The 19,560-nt window shown below is 43.2% G+C and overlaps 1 protein-coding gene and 1 long non-coding RNA gene across 5 annotated transcripts in view; one reads left to right on the top strand and one right to left on the bottom strand.

Annotated features, from left to right (window-relative positions):
- The window catches only part of ZNF609 (zinc finger protein 609), a 70,086-nt gene that overhangs the window by 47,067 nt on the left and 3,459 nt on the right, over nucleotides 1-19,560 (top strand). For all 4 annotated transcript variants that reach the window (XM_060689439.2, XM_087878245.1, XM_087878244.1 and 1 more), the window contains exons 3-6: nucleotides 5,878-6,103; nucleotides 14,218-14,305; nucleotides 15,212-17,591; nucleotides 18,624-18,990. In XM_060689439.2, the coding sequence (XP_060545422.2) occupies nucleotides 5,878-6,103; nucleotides 14,218-14,305; nucleotides 15,212-17,591; nucleotides 18,624-18,990 (3,061 nt within the window). The remainder of the gene's footprint in view (nucleotides 1-5,877; nucleotides 6,104-14,217; nucleotides 14,306-15,211; nucleotides 17,592-18,623; nucleotides 18,991-19,560) is intronic.
- Nucleotides 7,353-8,946, bottom strand: LOC132711154 (uncharacterized). The gene is made up of 2 exons (XR_009621989.2): nucleotides 8,858-8,946; nucleotides 7,353-7,528 (listed from the first exon to the last, which is right to left on the bottom strand). It is a non-coding gene; the product is annotated as an uncharacterized LOC132711154 (long non-coding RNA).

Here is a 19,560-nt window from a genome sequence, read left to right as displayed (position 1 = left end):
CCTTTTACTGTTTGTATATTGAACTATATTTATCAGTAATTCAACACAGCTGTTAGAATATGGATAGAGTATCAAGATTCAGTCAACTCAACACTAATTGCTTTTGCCTTTATTAAGTAATGTTTACAAGCTATTTAATAAAATGAGAAGTGCTTGACCATCTTGGCAGTTTCTGTAAGGAAGTATTATGACGTTGGAGTCACTGTAATAAACAAATATGTATGGAGAACTACATAACATTTGATGTGAATAATTTCCCATCTTGTTTGCTATGTTTATTATATGAGAAGGAAGAAATGTATCCTCTTAAAACATAATTTGAACTTGAGATGTGGTGGAAGTGTTCACAGAGTTTGTGGTAAATAAGATTTAAAAAGGGTAACTAATGTCAAGGGTTGTATACTTGTGCTTTGGGGAGAAAGTGTTTGCCAGCAAAAGACTCTACGAAGGCAAATGTTATTCCGTATCCTTTTAAAATAGAAGCACTATGTTTAAAATTGCACAGTAAGATGATGTTGCCACACATAAGAATTATAGTACAAGATATTCTTGACAGTGACAGTTGGAATATGTACATCTTAAGACGCAGCTTGACAGAGTCAGGCATGGCTCTTATACCACCCACAGGTGCCAGTGTGATAAGACATCTTGTCATCATGTTCTGTATGTGAGCTACATTTAACTTTTAATTGAATTTTGGGGGGGGGGTACATGAAATTTTGCCATGAGCATTTTTCACATTGCAATACACATTGTATTCACATTGTGAATAAAGTTGTTGAGTACTTGCAGTTCCTTATGGATTTGATCACCACTTCAAAACTTGCAGGTTTTTGGGGAGGGGGGTATCCATATTTCAGTAACCATCATGAAATGATCAGCTTTTCACTTACTTCTCGCTAGTACTAGTATTGAGTGATTCAGGTGACGTGCCACATTCTTGCCTGTTTACCTGTTGCTCGGTATCTCCCCTGCCTGTTGCTGTAGCTAATATTTTAAACTTCATGATTAAAAAAAATTGCAGAAGCTAAGAATTGTTAACCTCCATGGCAAAATGTAATCTCTTTAATGAGAAGTAATATGTACATTATGTCACCAGTATGCTAAATTGATATTATATGAGGGTTAGCATTCTTAAATATACCTTCTTGATTAGACCAAATGTGTTCAAACATCAGACTTTCCATGGGGTAACCCTCATTGTCACAAGTGTCACAGCTAGGTTCTTTGATTTAATAAATTGGCTTTGTATTAAATAGAGAAAAATATACAAGAACATGACAATATTGATCTCACATATCTGTAGGGGACTAGGTTCAGAGGAGGCAATGTAAATATTTGGCACTGGAGATACATTTGGTGCTTTGATATTTACTTAATCTTGAAATGCTCCCATCTGGTTCTTGCTGAGAGCAAATGGTATAATGCCCTATGCTTTCTCTCCCTTCAGTTGGCTATAACTCACATTAAAGTTGAAACCTAAAAACGTTGCAGTGAATTGTTAGAGCACTGCAGCAGAATGCAAATTATACATATATGCATATGACAGTTTAGACATGTAACAATTCCATTTTGCATCCTGCAGGCCCATGTCATCTAGATGAGATGGGCGACACACAAACCTAATATAAATAAATAACTGCCATTTAAGAGGAAGAAAGAGAAGGGTGGGGAATGTTTATTTCAAGCACACTATAACAGCAGCTGGATAACTGTGAGCCTATACCACTTCCACCACCCCCTTCTTTTTTTTGCCATCCCCAGAGCACCCTCAAATCACATCACTGAAATATAATGGCAGTTAATAACCAATTATTAGCAACATAATTTCTAGCCAACGTTTGGCAGAACAAAAGGAATAAGGTATACTAATTATTAAACTTAATTTACAATCCCATAGGTGCCTGCGTTTTGTGTCCATAACTGCAATTTAATAAAAAGGTACATTACACTTCTTGCAACCAATATTCTTCATGGAAGATTTCAGCATCAGTGTTTAGTAAACGCTGTGTCATTTGACATCTCCCTTTAAAAATAACACCATTTCTCTGGAACTTACTTTTGCAAGTGCTAATATGAACCTTCTATTATTTATTTATTTGTTTGTTTGTTCATTCTAGAATACAGGGGCGAAAGGCACAAAACAGGGAGGGAAAGAAATGGAACAGAAAAAGACAAAAATGTGTACAGAAAAGCAGCTCAATTTTTAAAATATAATATTAAAGGTGGACTAAAGCTTGATGTATTTTTCCAACAAAGATCATAAATGCCGGCTGAGTGTATTCAGTATAGACAGAAGTTCTTCGTTTATTGTAGGACTTAAAGAAAGCAGCAGGTCCTTATCCTGCAGGATTACAGATAGTTCTAAAGAGGTCACAAACTTTTTCTCACAACTATAGCTTTGTTTAAACACTCTTTTCTCATTTGCAGTTCAGACTCTTGGTTTAAGGCAGAAACTTGATCAATTATAGACAAGCAACTCCCTTTCCTTTTCTCCCCTTCAGATGTACATTGGTCAGCAGCATGTATCGTGTCATAAATTTTTTAAGAACTCACTCTCTCCGCTTTCTCTTCTTCTTTCCCCCCCCCCCATCTTTTCAAAAGCTTCAGGGAAGGTTGAGCTACCTGCCATCCCCTTTTCCTCCTGTGCCCCGACAGCTGATAAATGATAGTACATTTGTTCCACTGTGGAGTGAAATATGAAATCCCATAAAGGCGTCTCACTTATTAGATGGTTCTCAGCAAGCTGCTTATTATGCATTGTGGCATAATGCAGATTACAGACGTGACCAAATGATAATTAGCAAAGCTGGAGCAGCAATTAGCGTTCTTCTGCCGAGTACTGATTACCTTTCATAGTAGAAGAGCAGCTGAACAGTTTGCAAACCTGCAACTTTTCTGACTCTCAAACACTTCAAGAAGTGCCCCAGCTCTGCCTCCAGGGAAGTGTTGTGGTGAACCAATTTCCATCTTCCAAGACAAATTGACTGCCCCTAGTTCTTTGCCAAAATGTTTTGCTGTAATACGTGAGAAGGAAGGAACATCTGCTCGGGATTAGAGAATAAAGATTTCTGGAGCAGCTGATTAGGTTCGTTTTCTTCTGTCCCAAACAGCAGGCAGAAGTCTCTCCTTTATTCTCTCTGGTGGTAAAAGCTTGACCTTCAGCTGGCAATGTTGGGACTCCACCTACTGCCCCCTTATGAGAGACTCAATCCAGTATGTAGCGTTAGAATCAAAAATTCCTTCCTTCAGTTACTATTGTCAGAGCTGCTTTTTAAAAAAAGAAGGGAAGTAGTTTGGTATCTTTGATTAATACAGCCTTCCTTGTTCCTTCCCCTGGAAACCCTCGTATACATGGACTGTTAATACCTTATTGTATTTATTTGCGTCACTCTGGTTTTGTTCTGTTAACTTTTGCTGGACATTGATCAAATAAATACGGATTGACTTCTGTTTCTGGAATCTTAGCAATGACAAAGCTGTAATAATGTGTTGCTTGTGAAGGGCCTGGCTGCCTCGACTGCTCTTGTGCTTTTTGTGCTGGGAGTGCCTAGAATTTCTGCTTAGCTGAGAACAGGGCACCATGTTTATCCTTCATTCCTTGTGCCATTCTTCCCTTAAGCGGAGCAGAAAGCTAAATACATCAATATGCCTCCACAAGGGTACTCCACAGGGTCAAGGATCCTGTTCAGCAAAATGTAAGTTGCTCCACTCCTTACATACACAAATGCACATAGACAAACTCAAGGAGAGCGGGAGATTTGTGTTATGCTAAGAACGCCGGTCGCCTTGCAGATAGGGGCTTACGTCAGGGAGCTTGCACATCTGAGGTATGGCTTACTGCCCTTGAAAAAAAAACAGGGTATAGCTTCTGTTATCTGCCTGGACAAACATAGCCAGCTCGATCACTACAGATTAAAAAGGCAGACAGTATTAAACGTTGATCAGATAAGATCGGCTTTGTTTGGCTAGCTGTCCAGCGCAAACATGTACACAGAAGAAAAAGAGCTTAATGCAGGCAAGCAGGCAGTGACACTCTGGGTGATTTTTTTCCCCCTGCTGTGTTAACTTGACTGGAAGTGAAAATCCATTCCCAGAACTCAGCAGTGCCTACATTCTTGGGCACCGAACCTTGCCAGAGGGTAGACAGCTGTTTCCCTCAGTTATTGCTTATGCGATGGGAGAGATTTAATGAGATTGTGTGCGCTGAAGGATAAATACAAGCATTTCCCCCTCTTCCTGGTCCAGCAGAGGCCCTGGCGGGCTTCAAGATAATTCTACCATCTTCTAAGCATGGCTGTACCTGTCAGTTGAAGCAGTTTAATAAATCAGGGCTGCAACTCTTCCCCTCCTCAAAAATGTTTGTAAGAAGAAGAAAAAAAAATGCATAGCTGGTCTTCTGATGTTCTGGACAAGCAACACTAAGCATGCAAGATTCAGCTTGCTCCATTTCACTGTGTTTAATTGCTTCATAAAAAGACAGTGGTAGCTCTGTGTGTGTGTGAGAGAGAGAGAGAGAATTTGCAGCAACCAAGGATCTGGCAACCGTTCAAAAACAGAATTAGTTTGAATGAGTGTGTGTGGCTCTTGGCAGTCGTGTTCCATAAATAACCTCTGATTTTATGGTCACCAATACTCACGGGAAAGAGGATGCAGGTTATCTTTTGGCAAAGGAGATGAGCTTTGGGCTCATCTGAAACCCAAAAGCCAAGCTCCAATCTGCAGCAAGTGGGCAGATTTCCCAGAGTGACATCTTGAAGGCTTTATCTCCCTGGCTGGAATGTGTCTGCACTTACCCAAAAGACACTCAGACCATCACTTAACTGCAGAGTGACATGTCATGGAGTTCTCGAATTAGTAGATGATGCGAGGGACAACAATAGCCAAGTTGGAAGCCTTGTTTTATGGAAGGAGTGCGCTCTGGGTGAGCAGCCAGCTTTCTTACACTGCAGCTCATGTTTCAACCTAGAAACCTATTAACTTTCTCTGGTGGATGCTTAAATTGGGAGAGTGAGAATGCTTTGCTATGTGCAACAGCTAGATCCCTGGGTTGGGTGAATAACAATATGGACACTTGATGGCAGGCATCGAGTGCCTTTTCCATAGGAAACCCCAGTCCTTCACCAGACAGAGGCTTTGAGATTGAACTGTCATGTGTACCCTTAGATGAAAAGCCTAGAGTGTCAAGGAGAAAGTTGTATATGTCTACGATGTTAGTTTGCTGCATGTAAGAATCCTATTATCAAGGAGGAACATTTGTTCCCTATTAAAATCCTATCTGAAGTCTAAAGTGGCACAAATCAGGCATAAACTTGCACGAAGCATTTTCATGGGGAGCTGCCCAGAGTTTGATATAAAATGGACAGCTCTATAAATGTTTTAAACACGTAAATAAACTTGTCTGCCTAGATTTTTATCTCTTTTTCTCTCCAAATGAATATCCTTTGGTTTGGCAGCATAACACAGAGGCAAGAGCTAGAGAATGGATATAGTTGTGTCATGAACTGAGCGGAGGTGTTCTTGGGGAAAGGTTAAAGCTTTTTCCATAGCTAGTCAAAATGGCCAAGTCAGGCCGTCTAGAGTAGGAGTGTCCAACCTTTAAGACTTGTGAACTTCAACTCCCAGAATTCCCCAGCCAGCATGTTGAAGTCCACAGCTCTTAAAGTCGTCCAAGTTGGACACCCCTGCTCTAGAGCTTGTTCTTCGCTGATAAATACGCTAGACAAGAACTTACTACAGTCATTTGTGAAGGTAAGGTCAAGTGTAGGACCTGTGAAAGAGCCCTAGTTTGGGAAGATACATGTGGTGGTGGGACCCAGGGACCCCTCAATCGTTGGTATGCCTCAGTTGTGACTGCTTCATTTTCTGTTTTTCCAGATGGAGTCTCCCGTGTCCACCCCTGCAGTGCTACCACTGCATCTTCTTGTCCCTGTTGTTAACAGTGATATCTCATCACCATGTGAACAGATAATGGTACGCACTCGCTCTGTAGGGGTGAACACCTGTGATGTGGCACTAGCTACTGAACCAGAGTGCCTGGGCCCCTGTGAACCTGGCACCAGCGTTAATCTGGAAGGCATCGTGTGGCAGGAGACAGAAGACGGTAGGTGTCCTTTAGTATACTTGTTTTAGACCAGTGCTAGCCACCTGATCGATATAATGTAGTAGATCATACCACCACTGTAAGTTGCAGGTTTGCACATGTATATGCTTACAGTGGTTCTATGTTCTGGAGTCAAAAAGATGAATGCATTGATTTGAAGCTTCATGAATCTGTTCTTTGTTTAAAGGCTTGCATTTTCTAAAGCCATCTTTTCCAGTCATTGTTCAGTTTAAACTCTTTTAATATTTGCACCTCTGAACGTAGTGTAAAATGTTTGTAAGATGTGCAAATATTCTAAATTGGAGGGAAACTTTTGATTTCCATTTCAAAAAGGAAGGAGTTGCCCTCCTTTGTTTCGTAAGCTAGAATGTCGTCTTCCACCAGCTTTCCCACCAGATTCTCATCCACAAAAATGTCTTTTTAAGATACATAAAACTCTTTTTTTTTTTTTTTTGGTTGCTTTTGCTGCAAGAGATTAATGCCGCTACCCCTTTAGAAACTTCTGAAGAGGTATGATTTGCCTTGGCAAGGAGCCAGTAACAATTGGGAGGTAGTCAATTATCTTTGGAGAGAGTGATACAAAGAAGCATCTTGCTGAGATGCAAAATGCATATCCTTGGCTGTTACTGATCCATTTTGATTTGATGCCAGTCAGAGTGGAATTGACAGATTCTGAGAGGTTATAATTTGGAAAGACAAAGACATGCTGACAAATGTTCTTTCCAAACTTACTTGGCGCACAGACTTGTATCTCCAGGAGCTTGTGTGAGAAGCTGACTGATTAAAGATCAGAAAAAAGCATCACTCAGCTTTATCATCTCGGGAATATTTGGCTTTCTGCTGATTGTTTTCTTTTTCTCTATAACTTAAAAACATTCTAATGAATAGGTGAACCTGCCAGACAGTTCTTACTTTTACCATTTGATAGCTCTGTTAGATATCAAGTTGAGTTAAGGTGTTGAGTTAACAATTTGTTGCTAGTGGCAGTTCCAAATATTGATTCCCTGGCTGTTGATGAGAGGAAGGGCCAATCCATTGTCAAATTGGTCAGGTTTTGAACTATTACCTGTATCCTAATAAACCCAAGCTCCATCACCCTAGCCCTAGTCTCTTTCACCCCTCTGCTGTGGCTCCCTGTCACTCAAAATATGCATCGCAACTGCCAATGTGCAACACCCACCGGCACGCAATTTATTGAGCTTTTCAACCCCCGGTAGGCCAACTATGGATAAATCCAAGAAAAGAAAAGTTTCAGAAGAAAACAGAACGTTTAATTCAATTACATATGCTAGTTTTGTGGCCGCTCAAGAAATAGTCAGGCACGGGAAGGGTTTTGTGGCTCCCGGTGTTTTCTTTTCTGTGGGAAACGGGTCCAAATGGGTTTTTGAGTGTTTAAGGTTGCAGACCCCTGCCCTAGCCGAACTCCTGAAATTGTCAAGAAGATTTGTGCATTAATCAGGATCTGAGCACATTACACACTACATTCAGAGAAAACTACTTCAGGAGGCAAATGAGATGATACTCATCCTTTCCCACTTATTACTATCTCTAATGCGTTTGCAGAATTACCCTTTTCTAGCAGCTATAATTTCAGATCTTGCCTAGAGATTATTCTGTGATTCCTGCAGCTTAACTAATTTTAGCCTGCACTCACTGTAAACGTGCAGAGTTCTTGTCTGCCACATTACTCCAGCTGTGCCGTGGTTCATACTGTCAGAAAAATAATGTAATCCTCACAAAAAAAAAAAAAGTCTTTGCCATCCTTTGGATAGATTTTGAACTATTCTATTGCTGTATGTGTTTTCCAATTGTGTACTGGGCAAGACGTTGGCTGCCTAATTAGCAATGGTACTTGGCTTTCAGGTGATGATTTACAATTTTGCCTGATGAAGGCACTTCTCCTATATGATACATGATGCCAAGCCAGAAAACAGATTGCCGTAATCCTTATTCATTTACTTTTGCTGTTCGTGGCAAGCAAGTCTCTTTTAGGTGAGCAAGCAGAAGATTAAAAAAAAATGCTGGCTCTTCTTTTTCTCTACAATTTTTGAGATGCCAAGTACCACTAACAACATCAATGTCTGGGCAGCAAAGTGAACATTTTAATGCAATTGTTTGCATAGTTGGGCTACTTACCCAGCGCCTTAGTTCACACATGACATTAGACACCGGGCTTATTTTCAGCACTAAAGACTCCATTTGTAAGTTTTGCTGAAGCCACAGTTTCCATTATAACGAAACATGTAGTTCATTGATAACGCTGATAAATTAGAACTTTTGCCTCTGAACTGATTACAAGTCAATTACCGGTAACTAAGAAATGTGTTCCCTTTTGCCTTAATTGAGTCTAAAGGACACCCCCCACCCCCCCACCCACCCCCGTTAACGCAGAAGGGCAAAGGGATGGAAATGTTTCCTACGGGCATAAACAACAACCGGTTCAGAGTTCTTAACGGCTAAATTTGTCTCTTCTGAAATTATTGACCTCTGTGCAAGTTGTACCACTTGTCCTTGCGGCTCCAGAGAGAGCTTTTTCAGGACCATCTGCTCTTTTCGCTGAGTAAACAGACTTCTAAGTACAGTACTGCTTGTACTGCCTCCTGCAGAAATACATTATGCTGAATAACAGCAAGGATATTGTAAAGACATTTAAGGCGGCAATCGTAGCAGTTTCTCTAATTCTGTTACGTGCAATTCTGATCTGCTGAGATCATTAATGGATTTAATTATAGCAAAACGCAGCCCTCCACTCACAGCCTTGCCAGCCGCCTGGTTCCCATTTCCTCTCTAATTGTGATGGATGCCATCTGGCGCGGAGCCAGTAATGGAAGAGGAGGGGTTTTGATGGCCGCAGACCTGCTCCAGGTTGGAGGCAAACCCGTTTCAGCCACCTTCAAAATCTGAGGCTTGAAGTACCATTGCCGCTCACCTGGGAAATATCTCAGCCAATAGCAGTGGGGCTTGCAGTTAAGAAAAAAAAAAGCCCATTGTCTGACACACAGATCTTCATAGCAACAAGGATCACTGCATGGCAACAGCAGCTGCTGCACAAAGGAACCATCAGAAGCGTCTTCCTCCAAATCTCTCTCCTTCCCTTTTATCTGGTGGATGAGAAGCACTCTGGGTTGCAATATTTCTTTTTTTTTTCTTCTTCTTTATTTTGTTTTGAGAGGTATACATTTTCTCTGAAAGAGGGCAGGCGGTTCTGTCAAGTCCCCGGTGGAAAGAAAAGGAGGGAGGCTGCTGCCATTGTAAGCTTATAGCAGACCAGCGCTTTGAATTTCGCATAATTAAATTCTGCCCCAAGAGCTGAAACTTAGCGATGGAGCTCTGGTGTAGAAATTGCAGAGCAGAGCGTGTGCCAATTTGAAAGCATCAGTAGCCATCGTTGGAGCTGTTGTACACTCTTTTCTATTAAATAAAATCCACCTTCCCAGCCTCCATAGCATTCAGTGGCAATAGGCGGTGGGAAAATAAAATGTTGTGAAAGAGAATACTTAATAAAAAGAAAGAATAACATTTCTCACACTTCTGTTTCTCTTTGTAGTACTAGAGACCTGTGGCTATTTAAAAAAAAAGAGAGAGAGAGAGAAAGAAGGAATTATCCAGTCCAGTACTGAAGTTGAATAAACAATGTTCTTGTATTCAGAGCTAGATGCTGTAAAAAAATAATTTGAACTTTTAGGCTGACGGTCCAGTAAGTGCCAAGCACAACAAAATTGCCATGGTTGAAACAAACAGGTGAAATCTGAACTTAAAAGAACACAAAAGAATGTGAGTTATACGAGAGGGCAAATATTTTTCCTTTAAATAAAAAGGAAGTAAAACCCCATTGAACTAATATTGACAAAGTGGGGTTGGTTCATTAAGACTCTCTTAATGAGGCTGGTTTTCATGTGCAGTCACAAGGTCACAAACGGAAGCACAAGGTGAAAGGAAAAGTTTTTCCAATAAAACCACCTCTTGAATTTTGGAGAAATTAATTCGCCTAAGAGAAGTGGCTCTTTGGCAGATCACAGCAATCCCCCAGTTACAGCTATGTAACCGTAATAATGTAGGAAAGCGGTACATTTTTAGTTTGGAAATGCCAAATGGGTGCAGCCTTCTCTCCCTGAGTTGCCCAGTGATAAAATGGCTGCAATTTGGAAAATCTGACCAAACCAGCCTGTATCAGCACAAAATAATTTGGGCTCAGTAGCTGCACTACTGGATGCTTTTTGGGATGACAGTTCTATCTTTTTGGCCCTATTAAAATCAAAGTTTTTAATCTCTCATTGCTTTACAAAGTGCTCCTTAAAAGCAGTTAGTGGCTTTTAAATAAGCCGTCCGGATCATTACTCTGAATGTAGCAGTCATCGCTGGCCCCGAAATGAGAGAGCTTGTGGGAAACGGTTCTTCCCCCTTCTCACCCCCCTTGGCTTCCTTTTCCAGCAAAGGTGGTGGTTCTTCCAAGAGGCAGACAGGTTAAGAGGCTGCTTTGCAAATTACCTTCCATTTCATAAAATAATTCCGCATTTATTTGCTGGGAGGGGTTTCTCCCCCCCCACACACACACACCTCTGTGTGTGCATGATTGATTGAGGTAGGTTAAATCTAGGACACGGCGTGTCAGGCAGGAGTTACAATTAGTCTTGTGCTTTGTTTGGTTGCCAGAGCAGCAGGCAAAGGAAAAGGAGGGGGGGTGAGTTCAACCACCACTGAGGTCTCTGCTTTACAGAGCTCTTCATCTTTCTCCTGTGATCATGGCAGCGGGCAAGCTGCCAGGACGTCCTTCCTAATCTGACCTGCCAGCGCTGAGATGGAAGCAGCTGCTGGCGCATTGCCACACAATTAACTTGTAAGGCTCTGCAGGAAAGCAGTGTGTGAAGCCCGAGCGTGAAACTGTACAAAGCGGCCTTGCCTTCAAAAGCTGGCGCCTCCTGCTTGATGCTGACACCTGCAGGAAGAGAGATCCATCTCTCCCCCCCACCCCCCCAAGTTGAGAGAAAGACATTAGGATGAGTGGAAGGTCATCTTGGCAGCTTACGAGTCAGCAAGAGGAGCTGCTCTCTCTAAGGAAGGCGAGGTGAACAGAGAGGAGGGGGAAATCTGCTCATCCCCCTCCCTCCTTCCCTCTAAGTCACTTCCAGAGCAAAGATAAGATTTGCCCCATTGGTCTCTCCCCCCTCCCCCTCACCCTCCCCCTCACCCTCAAACCCAAATCCATCCTGGAATGATAGAACTTAAGTTTCCAAGTCCATTATCTGCCCATTATCCAAATTTATATCCCTGATTCTCTGCTGTATTACAACTTGAGTGTAACCCTGCCTAAGAGTTTTATTGGAGAGAATTTTATTTGTTTTATCTTATTTATATCCTGCCTTTATTATTTTTTACAAATAACTCAAGGCGCTGAACACACACAATACTCTTTCCGGTGTTCCCCCACAACAATCTTGTGAGGTAGATTGGGCTGAGAGCAAGTGGCTGGCCCAAAGTCATCCAATATGTATTACATTGCACACTTGAAAGCCTGCAACACGACATATGGTCAGCTTGCTTTCTACATAAAGTACAAATGCCATTGTGTTCATCCACATGTGCTTTGCTTGATGACGAAGGAATAATTTTCCATTATCTTTCCAGTCCAATCCTCCAAAAAGAACTTTTGCAACTTATAAGGTTTTTCAGGGTGAAATATCTATAGAAGCTGAAGCAGAGGCAACACGATCTTAAGCTACAGCCATGTTGAGATAACCTTCTTGTCATTTCTGGTAATCGGTCACTCTTATTGGGTTAATGAGGTCTGGAAATCATTAACTGCTGAACAGACACAGTAAATTTACTATTAATGTATGAACGGGTGTGAGTTAATAAAGCATGCTTTTTGGTGAGAGAAGAGAGACATTTTCTAAACATTTAAAAGTATACAAAACAACTTTTGCTCGTTAATATTAATTTAAAGAAAAGTATTGTTTTGTATTTTAAATGTGGTCCGACTTGCTTTTGTTTCACCTTAATCCCTGAAAGTTGCTCTGGTTCATATTGTTTCCTTTCTGTACTTTTGTGGCTAATATTAGAACATGCTAATATCAGTTTTCTATATCTTGGAAGATTTTTTTTGTCCAAAGAAAGAATTCTGAGGTTTAGACTAGGATTTGACTTGAGAGAGATACTAGTTTTTTAATAAGATAGTTAATTTCTAAAAAAAAATAGCGGTTTTGACTGAAGTAGTGCTACTGATCTTACTGTTCTAGATTGCTTCTGCATTCTTCAGCCATTCTAAATGGTTCTTCCTACTCTGCCCAAAGAGTTAGTTAGAGGTTTCCCCACATTGCTTTCCCAGATTCTTGCAGGAGATACATCTTGCGAGCTGCATAAGCACACCTGCGATTTTGTGATACAATCATCAGGGCAGGTAGTCATTGGAAGGAAAGTCTATTTGAGTTAAATTCTACCAATGGCCTGATATTATAGGATATGATTGTTTCCTGACAAAGACCCTATTCAAAATCTGCAGCATAGAAACTGAAAATACTAAGAGTAGATGTAAGAGTTGAATAAACAGATGTATTTATTTCATAATACATTGCTCAGATGAAAATTAGTTTTCAGTATATGGATCTTAACATACAGTACCATATGCCATGTTTCCCCAAAAATAAGACCCTGTCTTATATTTTTTGAACCCTGAAATAAGCGCTCGGCCTTATTGCCATACACGCAAAAGCTCGATTGGGCTTATTATCAGGGGATGTCTTATTTGGGGGGAAACAGGGTATGTAAATGTAAACTAGGACTCAATGGAGAGTATTTGTTTGTTTTTGCTTTTTGGTAACGGGAAACTTGTGGCTGGGGATGCTTTGCCGTTCATTATGAGACTTTTGATTGTTGAACAGTAATTTAGGAAAGGTTGGTAATATAGAGAGTAGATGAGGTGCCATGCTTGTACACTTGCACCAAATGAATATAGGACCCTATTTATGGAAGGAGGTTGTATTATCTCCCGCATTAGCCCAATCCTTATTACTCTTAACAATCAAGGGAGCTTTTGCTGATCTACTTCAGCAGAGAGCACACCCCCAAAGGCAGTTATCCCAGAATGGCAAACCACAAGAGAAATGTAAGCAGTCTACTGTAAACAGGACTAATCATCATATTACATTGAAGAAGAACTGGTTTGACTCACTGTGAAGAGAGTTTGCTAGGAACTGAATGAAGAAAAGCAGAGCCATGCATGATACCGCTTTCACAGCCTAACTTTGATCCAAAAAAATAAACTAATTAAGGAACTAGACAAACTATTAGGCCTTTTATTATAAGACCTTGAAAATAATTATATAAATACACCAGGATGTGAAAAGCTGATGATGTATGGATTAGGGATCAGTTAGGGTCTCCAATTCTGGAGACCCTAACCCTAATCCAGAGAGCAGCTGTCACTGCAGAGAATATATAGCAGGTATCCCAAGGTAATCTAAGTGATCATTGAAGTCTGTACCAGGAAAAATTATCTGCAAAACTCACTACAATTCATAGATATGGCATCTATCATCTTAAGGGTTGGGATGGTGCTCCTCACTACCAATTGCTTTATTGCAAATTGTGTTCTAAAAGCTTCCAAAGGCACTTTTGATTGAACACGGTGGAAAAAATTGCTGAACCAGCTTGGCTTTTGGCTTGATCAAAAATATCTGTTATTTAACGTTACCCCCATCAAGGTCAATGAGTAGAAATGCTTTCCAAGTCAAAATTGATTCTGAGTGATGGCATCCTTGCCATTTTCTTGACATTATTGCAGAAGTGTCTTTATGTTTATCCAAGCTCAACAACATTATGAGTCTGGTCTGTAGTTTTTGCAATCGGTAGCTTTTAGAGCTGGGAGGATCTTCCTATATGAAAGAAATAAATAGTAGTGAACCCAAAGGAAATACTGGCTAGGTTCTCCTGCTGACTTAGCTACACAGAATAGATTTGAGTAGCTACATAGAATTTTAGTCACCACCCACACTTGTTCTGACTTGTTTGGCAGGGATATTTTTGTACTGTGGTTGAGAACGATGGGAAAAGATGGGGAAATGTTTCTGGCCCCCTAAAGACCTGGGAATTCACAATCTTCTATTTCCTCCTCACAGGCATGCTGGTGGTGAACGTTACCTGGAGGAATAAGACATATGTGGGTACACTACTGGATTGCACACAACACGATTGGGCACCACCCAGGTAAAACCCAACATGAGGAGACTCTCTTGCTGCGTGCTGATAGTATGTGCTCATTCGTGAGCTCTAGGGGGAGGGGCAAGGGGGGGAGGGGTCTGCTAGAGAAAATACTCTAATTTTAGGGAATATTGAGAAACTGTCAGACTGTGCCCTTACTTCCTCTTGCAATGTGTGTCCTAGTCCACCACTATTTTTTTTAAAAAAAAAAAATCAGTGTGACATAAGAACTCAAGCAGCTACAGGTTTTGAAGGAAACTTGCCTTGAGTAACGAGCCTTTTCATTTTTGCGTGGGAGGCTGGTGAGGCAATTTCTACCTAGGAAACCAATCAGTGTTGCGTCTCAACTGAGCCCATTGAACTATTGTGTGACTTTTTATTGAATTACTAAGAGGGAATTGGGAAAGGTTAAATAATGGATTTTACAACGACTTGTCAGGTGGGGACTGTGCTTATTCCGAAACCTCTCTTTGTCTTTGAATGCTAGAGATATGAGGTATTAAAAGCTGGAAAACTCAGGTTTGAGCTTGGCTAGTACAAACAACCAGGATGCTGCCACTGCCTTGATGCTAACCCTCTAGCTTTGGGAGATAGTAATAGCAATAAGCACTTAGACTTATAGATCGCTTTACAGTGCTTTACAGCCCTCTCTAAGCGGTTTACAGAGTCAGCCTCTTGCCCCCAACAATCTGGGTCCTCATTTTACCCACCTCGAAAGGATGGAAGGGTGAGTCAACCTTGAGCCTGGTGAGATTTGAACTGCCAAATTGCAGGCAGCCGGCAGGCAGCAGAAGTAGCCTGCAGTACTGTAGTCTAATCACTCACTTGATAGAGAGTCACTTGCAGAGAGAGAGAATGGCTCAAGGGCTACACTCAGTGCTTTTTCTTAACTTCTGCTCTGCTGCCTCCTAGATTCTGTGACTCTCCCACAAGTGACCTGGAGATGCGGAATGGCCGTGGGAGAGGCAAGCGTGTGCGTCCCAACAGCAACCCTCCAGTGGCCGAAAGCACAACAGCCACGGATACCAAAAGCTCCAGCAACAGTAGCAAAACTCGGGCAGGGACCAACAGCAAAGGACGCCGAGGAAGCCAGAACTCTTCGGAACACCGCCTTCCCCCCAGTGGCACTTCGGAAGAGGTCAAGGCCAGCCCTTCATCCGTGACCAAGCGAAAGAGCAAGCCTCTCTCTGACATGGAAGTGAATTCCAGTTCTGAGGACTCCAAGGGAAGCAAACGTGTCCGCACAAACTCCATGGGCTCAACGACGACACCTCTAGTTGTGGCGGCAGCTGCTGCGGCAGCAGCAGCCACCACAGCCATCAAAGTGGAGCCTGCTATTTTGGATAGGAACTGTCCCTCTCCTATACTCATTGACTGCCCCCATCCCAACTGCAGCAAAAAATACAAGCACATTAATGGACTCAAGTATCACCAGGCCCATGCGCACACGGATGACGACAGCAAGCCTGAGGCCGATGGGGATAGCGAGTATGGAGAGGAATCCTCTCTTCCAGCTGACTTGACCAGCTGCAACGGTGCTTCCGGGAGCCAGAAGGGCTCCCTTTCACCAGCCCGTTCGACTACTCCTAAAGTGCGGCTGATAGAACCGCACAGTCCCTCGCCATCAAACAAGTTCAACCTCAAAGCCACTTGCAAAAAGAAATTAGGTGCCGAAGGAGATCCCGATTCTGGTGCTCTTTCGAACGACGGTTCCGAGGATGGTCCTTTGATACCCGATGAGACCAGCAATGACGGCTTTGACTCGGTAGAAAAGAGGACCGGTGACAAAGAAAAGACGAAAAAGCTGGTCAGCATCAAGCCCGAGAAGATCAGTTCGAAGAGCATCAAGTCCGCCCGACCCATTGCCCCAGCCATTCCACCTCAGATCTACACCTTCCAGGCAGCCACGTTCACCGCTGCCAGCCCTGGTTCCTCCACGGGTCTCACCACGACCGTCGTCCAGGCCATGCCTAACAGCCCTCAGCTGAAGCCCATTCAGCCTAAACCAACTGTAATGGGTGAGCCTTTCACAGTCAGCCCAACACTGACCCCTGTCAAGGACAAGAAGAAGAAGGACAAGAAAAAAAAGGAACCCAAGGAAGTGGAGAGCCCCTTGACCCCTGGGAAAGGGTGTCGGGCTGAGGAAGGCAAGAGCCCCTTCCGTGGGGAGCCCAGCGATCTCGGGACAAAGGGAGAAAGCCTTCTCAATGGCTCCTCCGACCCACACCAGAGCCGCCTCGCCAGCATCAAGGCCGAGGCAGATAAAATCTACAGTTTCACTGACAATGCCCCAAGCCCATCCATCGGAGGGACCAGCCGGCTAGATAGCAGCACAGCCCCCGCACAGCCCATGACTCCACTTCACGTGGTCACCCAAAACGGAGCCGAAGCCAGCTCTGTGAAAACGAATAGCCCGGCCTACTCTGACATCTCAGATGCCGGGGAGGACGGGGAAGGGAAGCTGGAGAGCATGAAGGCCAAGGACCCTGATCAAATTGCCAAGGAAGGGGCCAAGAAAGCCCTCTTCCCTTCTCAGCCCCAGAACAAGGAATCTCCTTATTACCAAGGGTTTGAGGCCTACTATTCACCAGGTTATGCCCAGTCAAGCCCCAGCCCCATTAATCCCAGCAACCAAACGTCCATAGATAGCCAGGCCCTGAAGCTGAAGAAAGATGAAGAGCCACCAAGCCCAGAGGTAAAGGTGAAGAACGAGGCTTGTGAGGAGAAGAAGGCCGAGTTGGGTCCCTCAAGCCAGCAGCCGTCGGTCATCCAGCAGAGGTCCAACATGTACATGCAGTCCCTGTACTACAACCAATACGCCTACGTGCCTCCCTACGGCTACAGCGAGCAAGGCTATCACGCCCACTTGCTCAGCACTAACCCAACCTATCGGCAACAGTACGAAGACCAGCAGAAGCAGCGCCAGAGTCTGGAGCAGCAGCAGCAGCGTGCGCTGGACAAAAAGGTGGACCTGGGACTGAAGGAAAGAGAAGTGATCCTGAAGGAGGAGTGGAAGCAGAAGGCTTCTCTCCCACCCACTCTGACCAAAGCACCCAGCTTAACTGACCTGGTCAAACCTGGACTCAATAAGGCCAAGGATCAAGGAAGTGACGTAGCCAAGTCGGTCATTATCCCCAAATTAGAGGACTCCACAAAACTCCAAGGCCAGACTCTAGAAGGCCTCAAGGGAAAATTAAACGAAAGCCATCTTGCCAAAGAGACGGCAGACTCAAAGGCAGGCTTGGACTGTAGTCGGCAGGCTGAGGTGGACCCGGTACTTTGGTACAGACAGGTAAATGAGGAGGACAAGGAGGATGCCGGGTGGTTGAACTGGGAGAGGTGGTTGTCAGAATGACTAATTCCTGGGTGCAGAAAACTAGATGGAGAGGAAGTGACAACAGCATTAATGTGGATGCTTATTTGGTTTCCTGGGTTTCTGGATCTTGGAATCTCTGCCGAAATAAGTACGGCTAGCACAACTATAGCTGGTTGGTTCAGATTTGTTGATATTTAATTCACCCTGGGTGGCATTTTAATCACTCTCCCCACCCACATTAATGCTTGATTTTTGGGCAGCCAAATAGATGAAGAGGAGCTATTGTTTAATGATGCACACAGCAGAAAAAGCATGAGAATTGCGTAGCTTTTGTCTTACTTTGATCGGTGCTTCGAAAACTGGACCATCTCACTGCTCAGTCTTAAATGACGTTGACCAGTGATAATAAATTAAGTAACATTAATCAATAGAAATGAACAATTTATAATGTATATTTACTTCTGCTTGTTAACGTAACTAGAATTTTAGAATTTTGGTGAATGTTATGCGATGCTTCAGAGAGGCATTTGATTGGTAGATGAAAAGCCAAAAAGCCCAGAAGTAAAGTGGGAGGGATCCATGCAGTAATGGGTTTCAAAAAATATTTTCTACCGGCTCTGGGCATGGCAGGGCATGGCTTGGTGGGCGTGGCAGGGGAAGGATACTGTAAAATCTCCATACCCTCCCCACGCCAGGGGAAGGTTACTGCAAAATCCCCATTTCCTCCCGATCAGCTGGGACTCGGGAGGAAGAGAATAGATGGGGGCGGGGCCAGTCAGAGGTGGTATTTACCGCTTCTCCAAACTACTCAAAATTTCCTCTACCAGTTCTCCAGAACTGGTCAGAAGCTGTTGAAACCCACCTCTGGATCCATGTGAATATAGAATTGCTTCCATGGACTCTTATTTTTTAAATACTCCACCTGAGGTTCCCCCAGCTTCCAATATGGCAACTTCTGGGCTGTGGAATTGCTAGTCACCTGACTGACTCAACCTTATGTTGCTGCAGGAGGCCGAACCCCGCATGTGGACATATGTTTACCCTGCTAAATACCCTGACATCAAAATGGAGGATGAGCGGTGGAAGGAAGAGAGGGAGCGAAAGTTAAAAGAGGAGAGGAGCCGCGGCAAAGAATCCCTCGGGAAGGAAGACGGGAAAGAGAGCATCAACTCTGACTGCAAAATGCCTTCCAGCGAGGACTCGCGCTTAATGGGGAAAGACGCCAGATCCGGCACCCATGTGCCCGTGTCCTCCCCCCTCACCCAGCACCAGTCCTACATCCCCTACATGCACGGCTACTCCTACAGTCAGTCGTACGACCCCGGCCATCCCAGTTATCGTGGCATGCCAACCGTCATGATGCAGAACTATCCAGGTAGGGGGAAATTGAAAGGGAACCCTGTGATTACAGGTACAGGTGAATAAAATGAGGGAATTGAGCTCAGATAGACAGATATGGGGAGATGTCTCACCATAAGATCAAGATGCTGTCAGGCTCCGAAAAACCAAGAAAGACACATCAGGATTATTCCAAGCAGATTTCTTTAGTGTTCCTCACCCGTAGACAGAATCTTGTCAAACTAAAGCAAACTTCCATCTCCATAAAGCATATATTCTGGGAATTATGAGGGAGGAGCCATCTTCACCCGCTTTCCCTCAAACAGACGATCTGAACTGAGATGTTTCTTTCTCCCCTGGAATTCCTTTCCTGGGAATTCAGACCCCATTCCCTCAGTTGCAGAGAATTTATCTTTACCTGGCTTATGGCAGCATTTCTAAAACTTTTTTCTTTTCCCCCCCCTTCGGGTCCCCTGCTCATTTTTTTTAAATTATGGAGGACCCTAAAAGGGTTTTTGTGTGTGTATCGGTTATATTAGCCTGTGTGCCCCAAGCATTCGAACTTGGTAATTTTGTCTTAGCAGCTAATGATGATCTAGGAATATAA

This window comes from Pantherophis guttatus, chromosome 13 (genome assembly GCF_059756535.1).
Source record: "Pantherophis guttatus breed Tessera chromosome 13, ASM5975653v1, whole genome shotgun sequence".
NCBI classification, from domain to species: domain Eukaryota; kingdom Metazoa; phylum Chordata; class Lepidosauria; order Squamata; family Colubridae; genus Pantherophis; species Pantherophis guttatus.
This window is presented reverse-complemented; position numbering and strand designations above follow the sequence as displayed.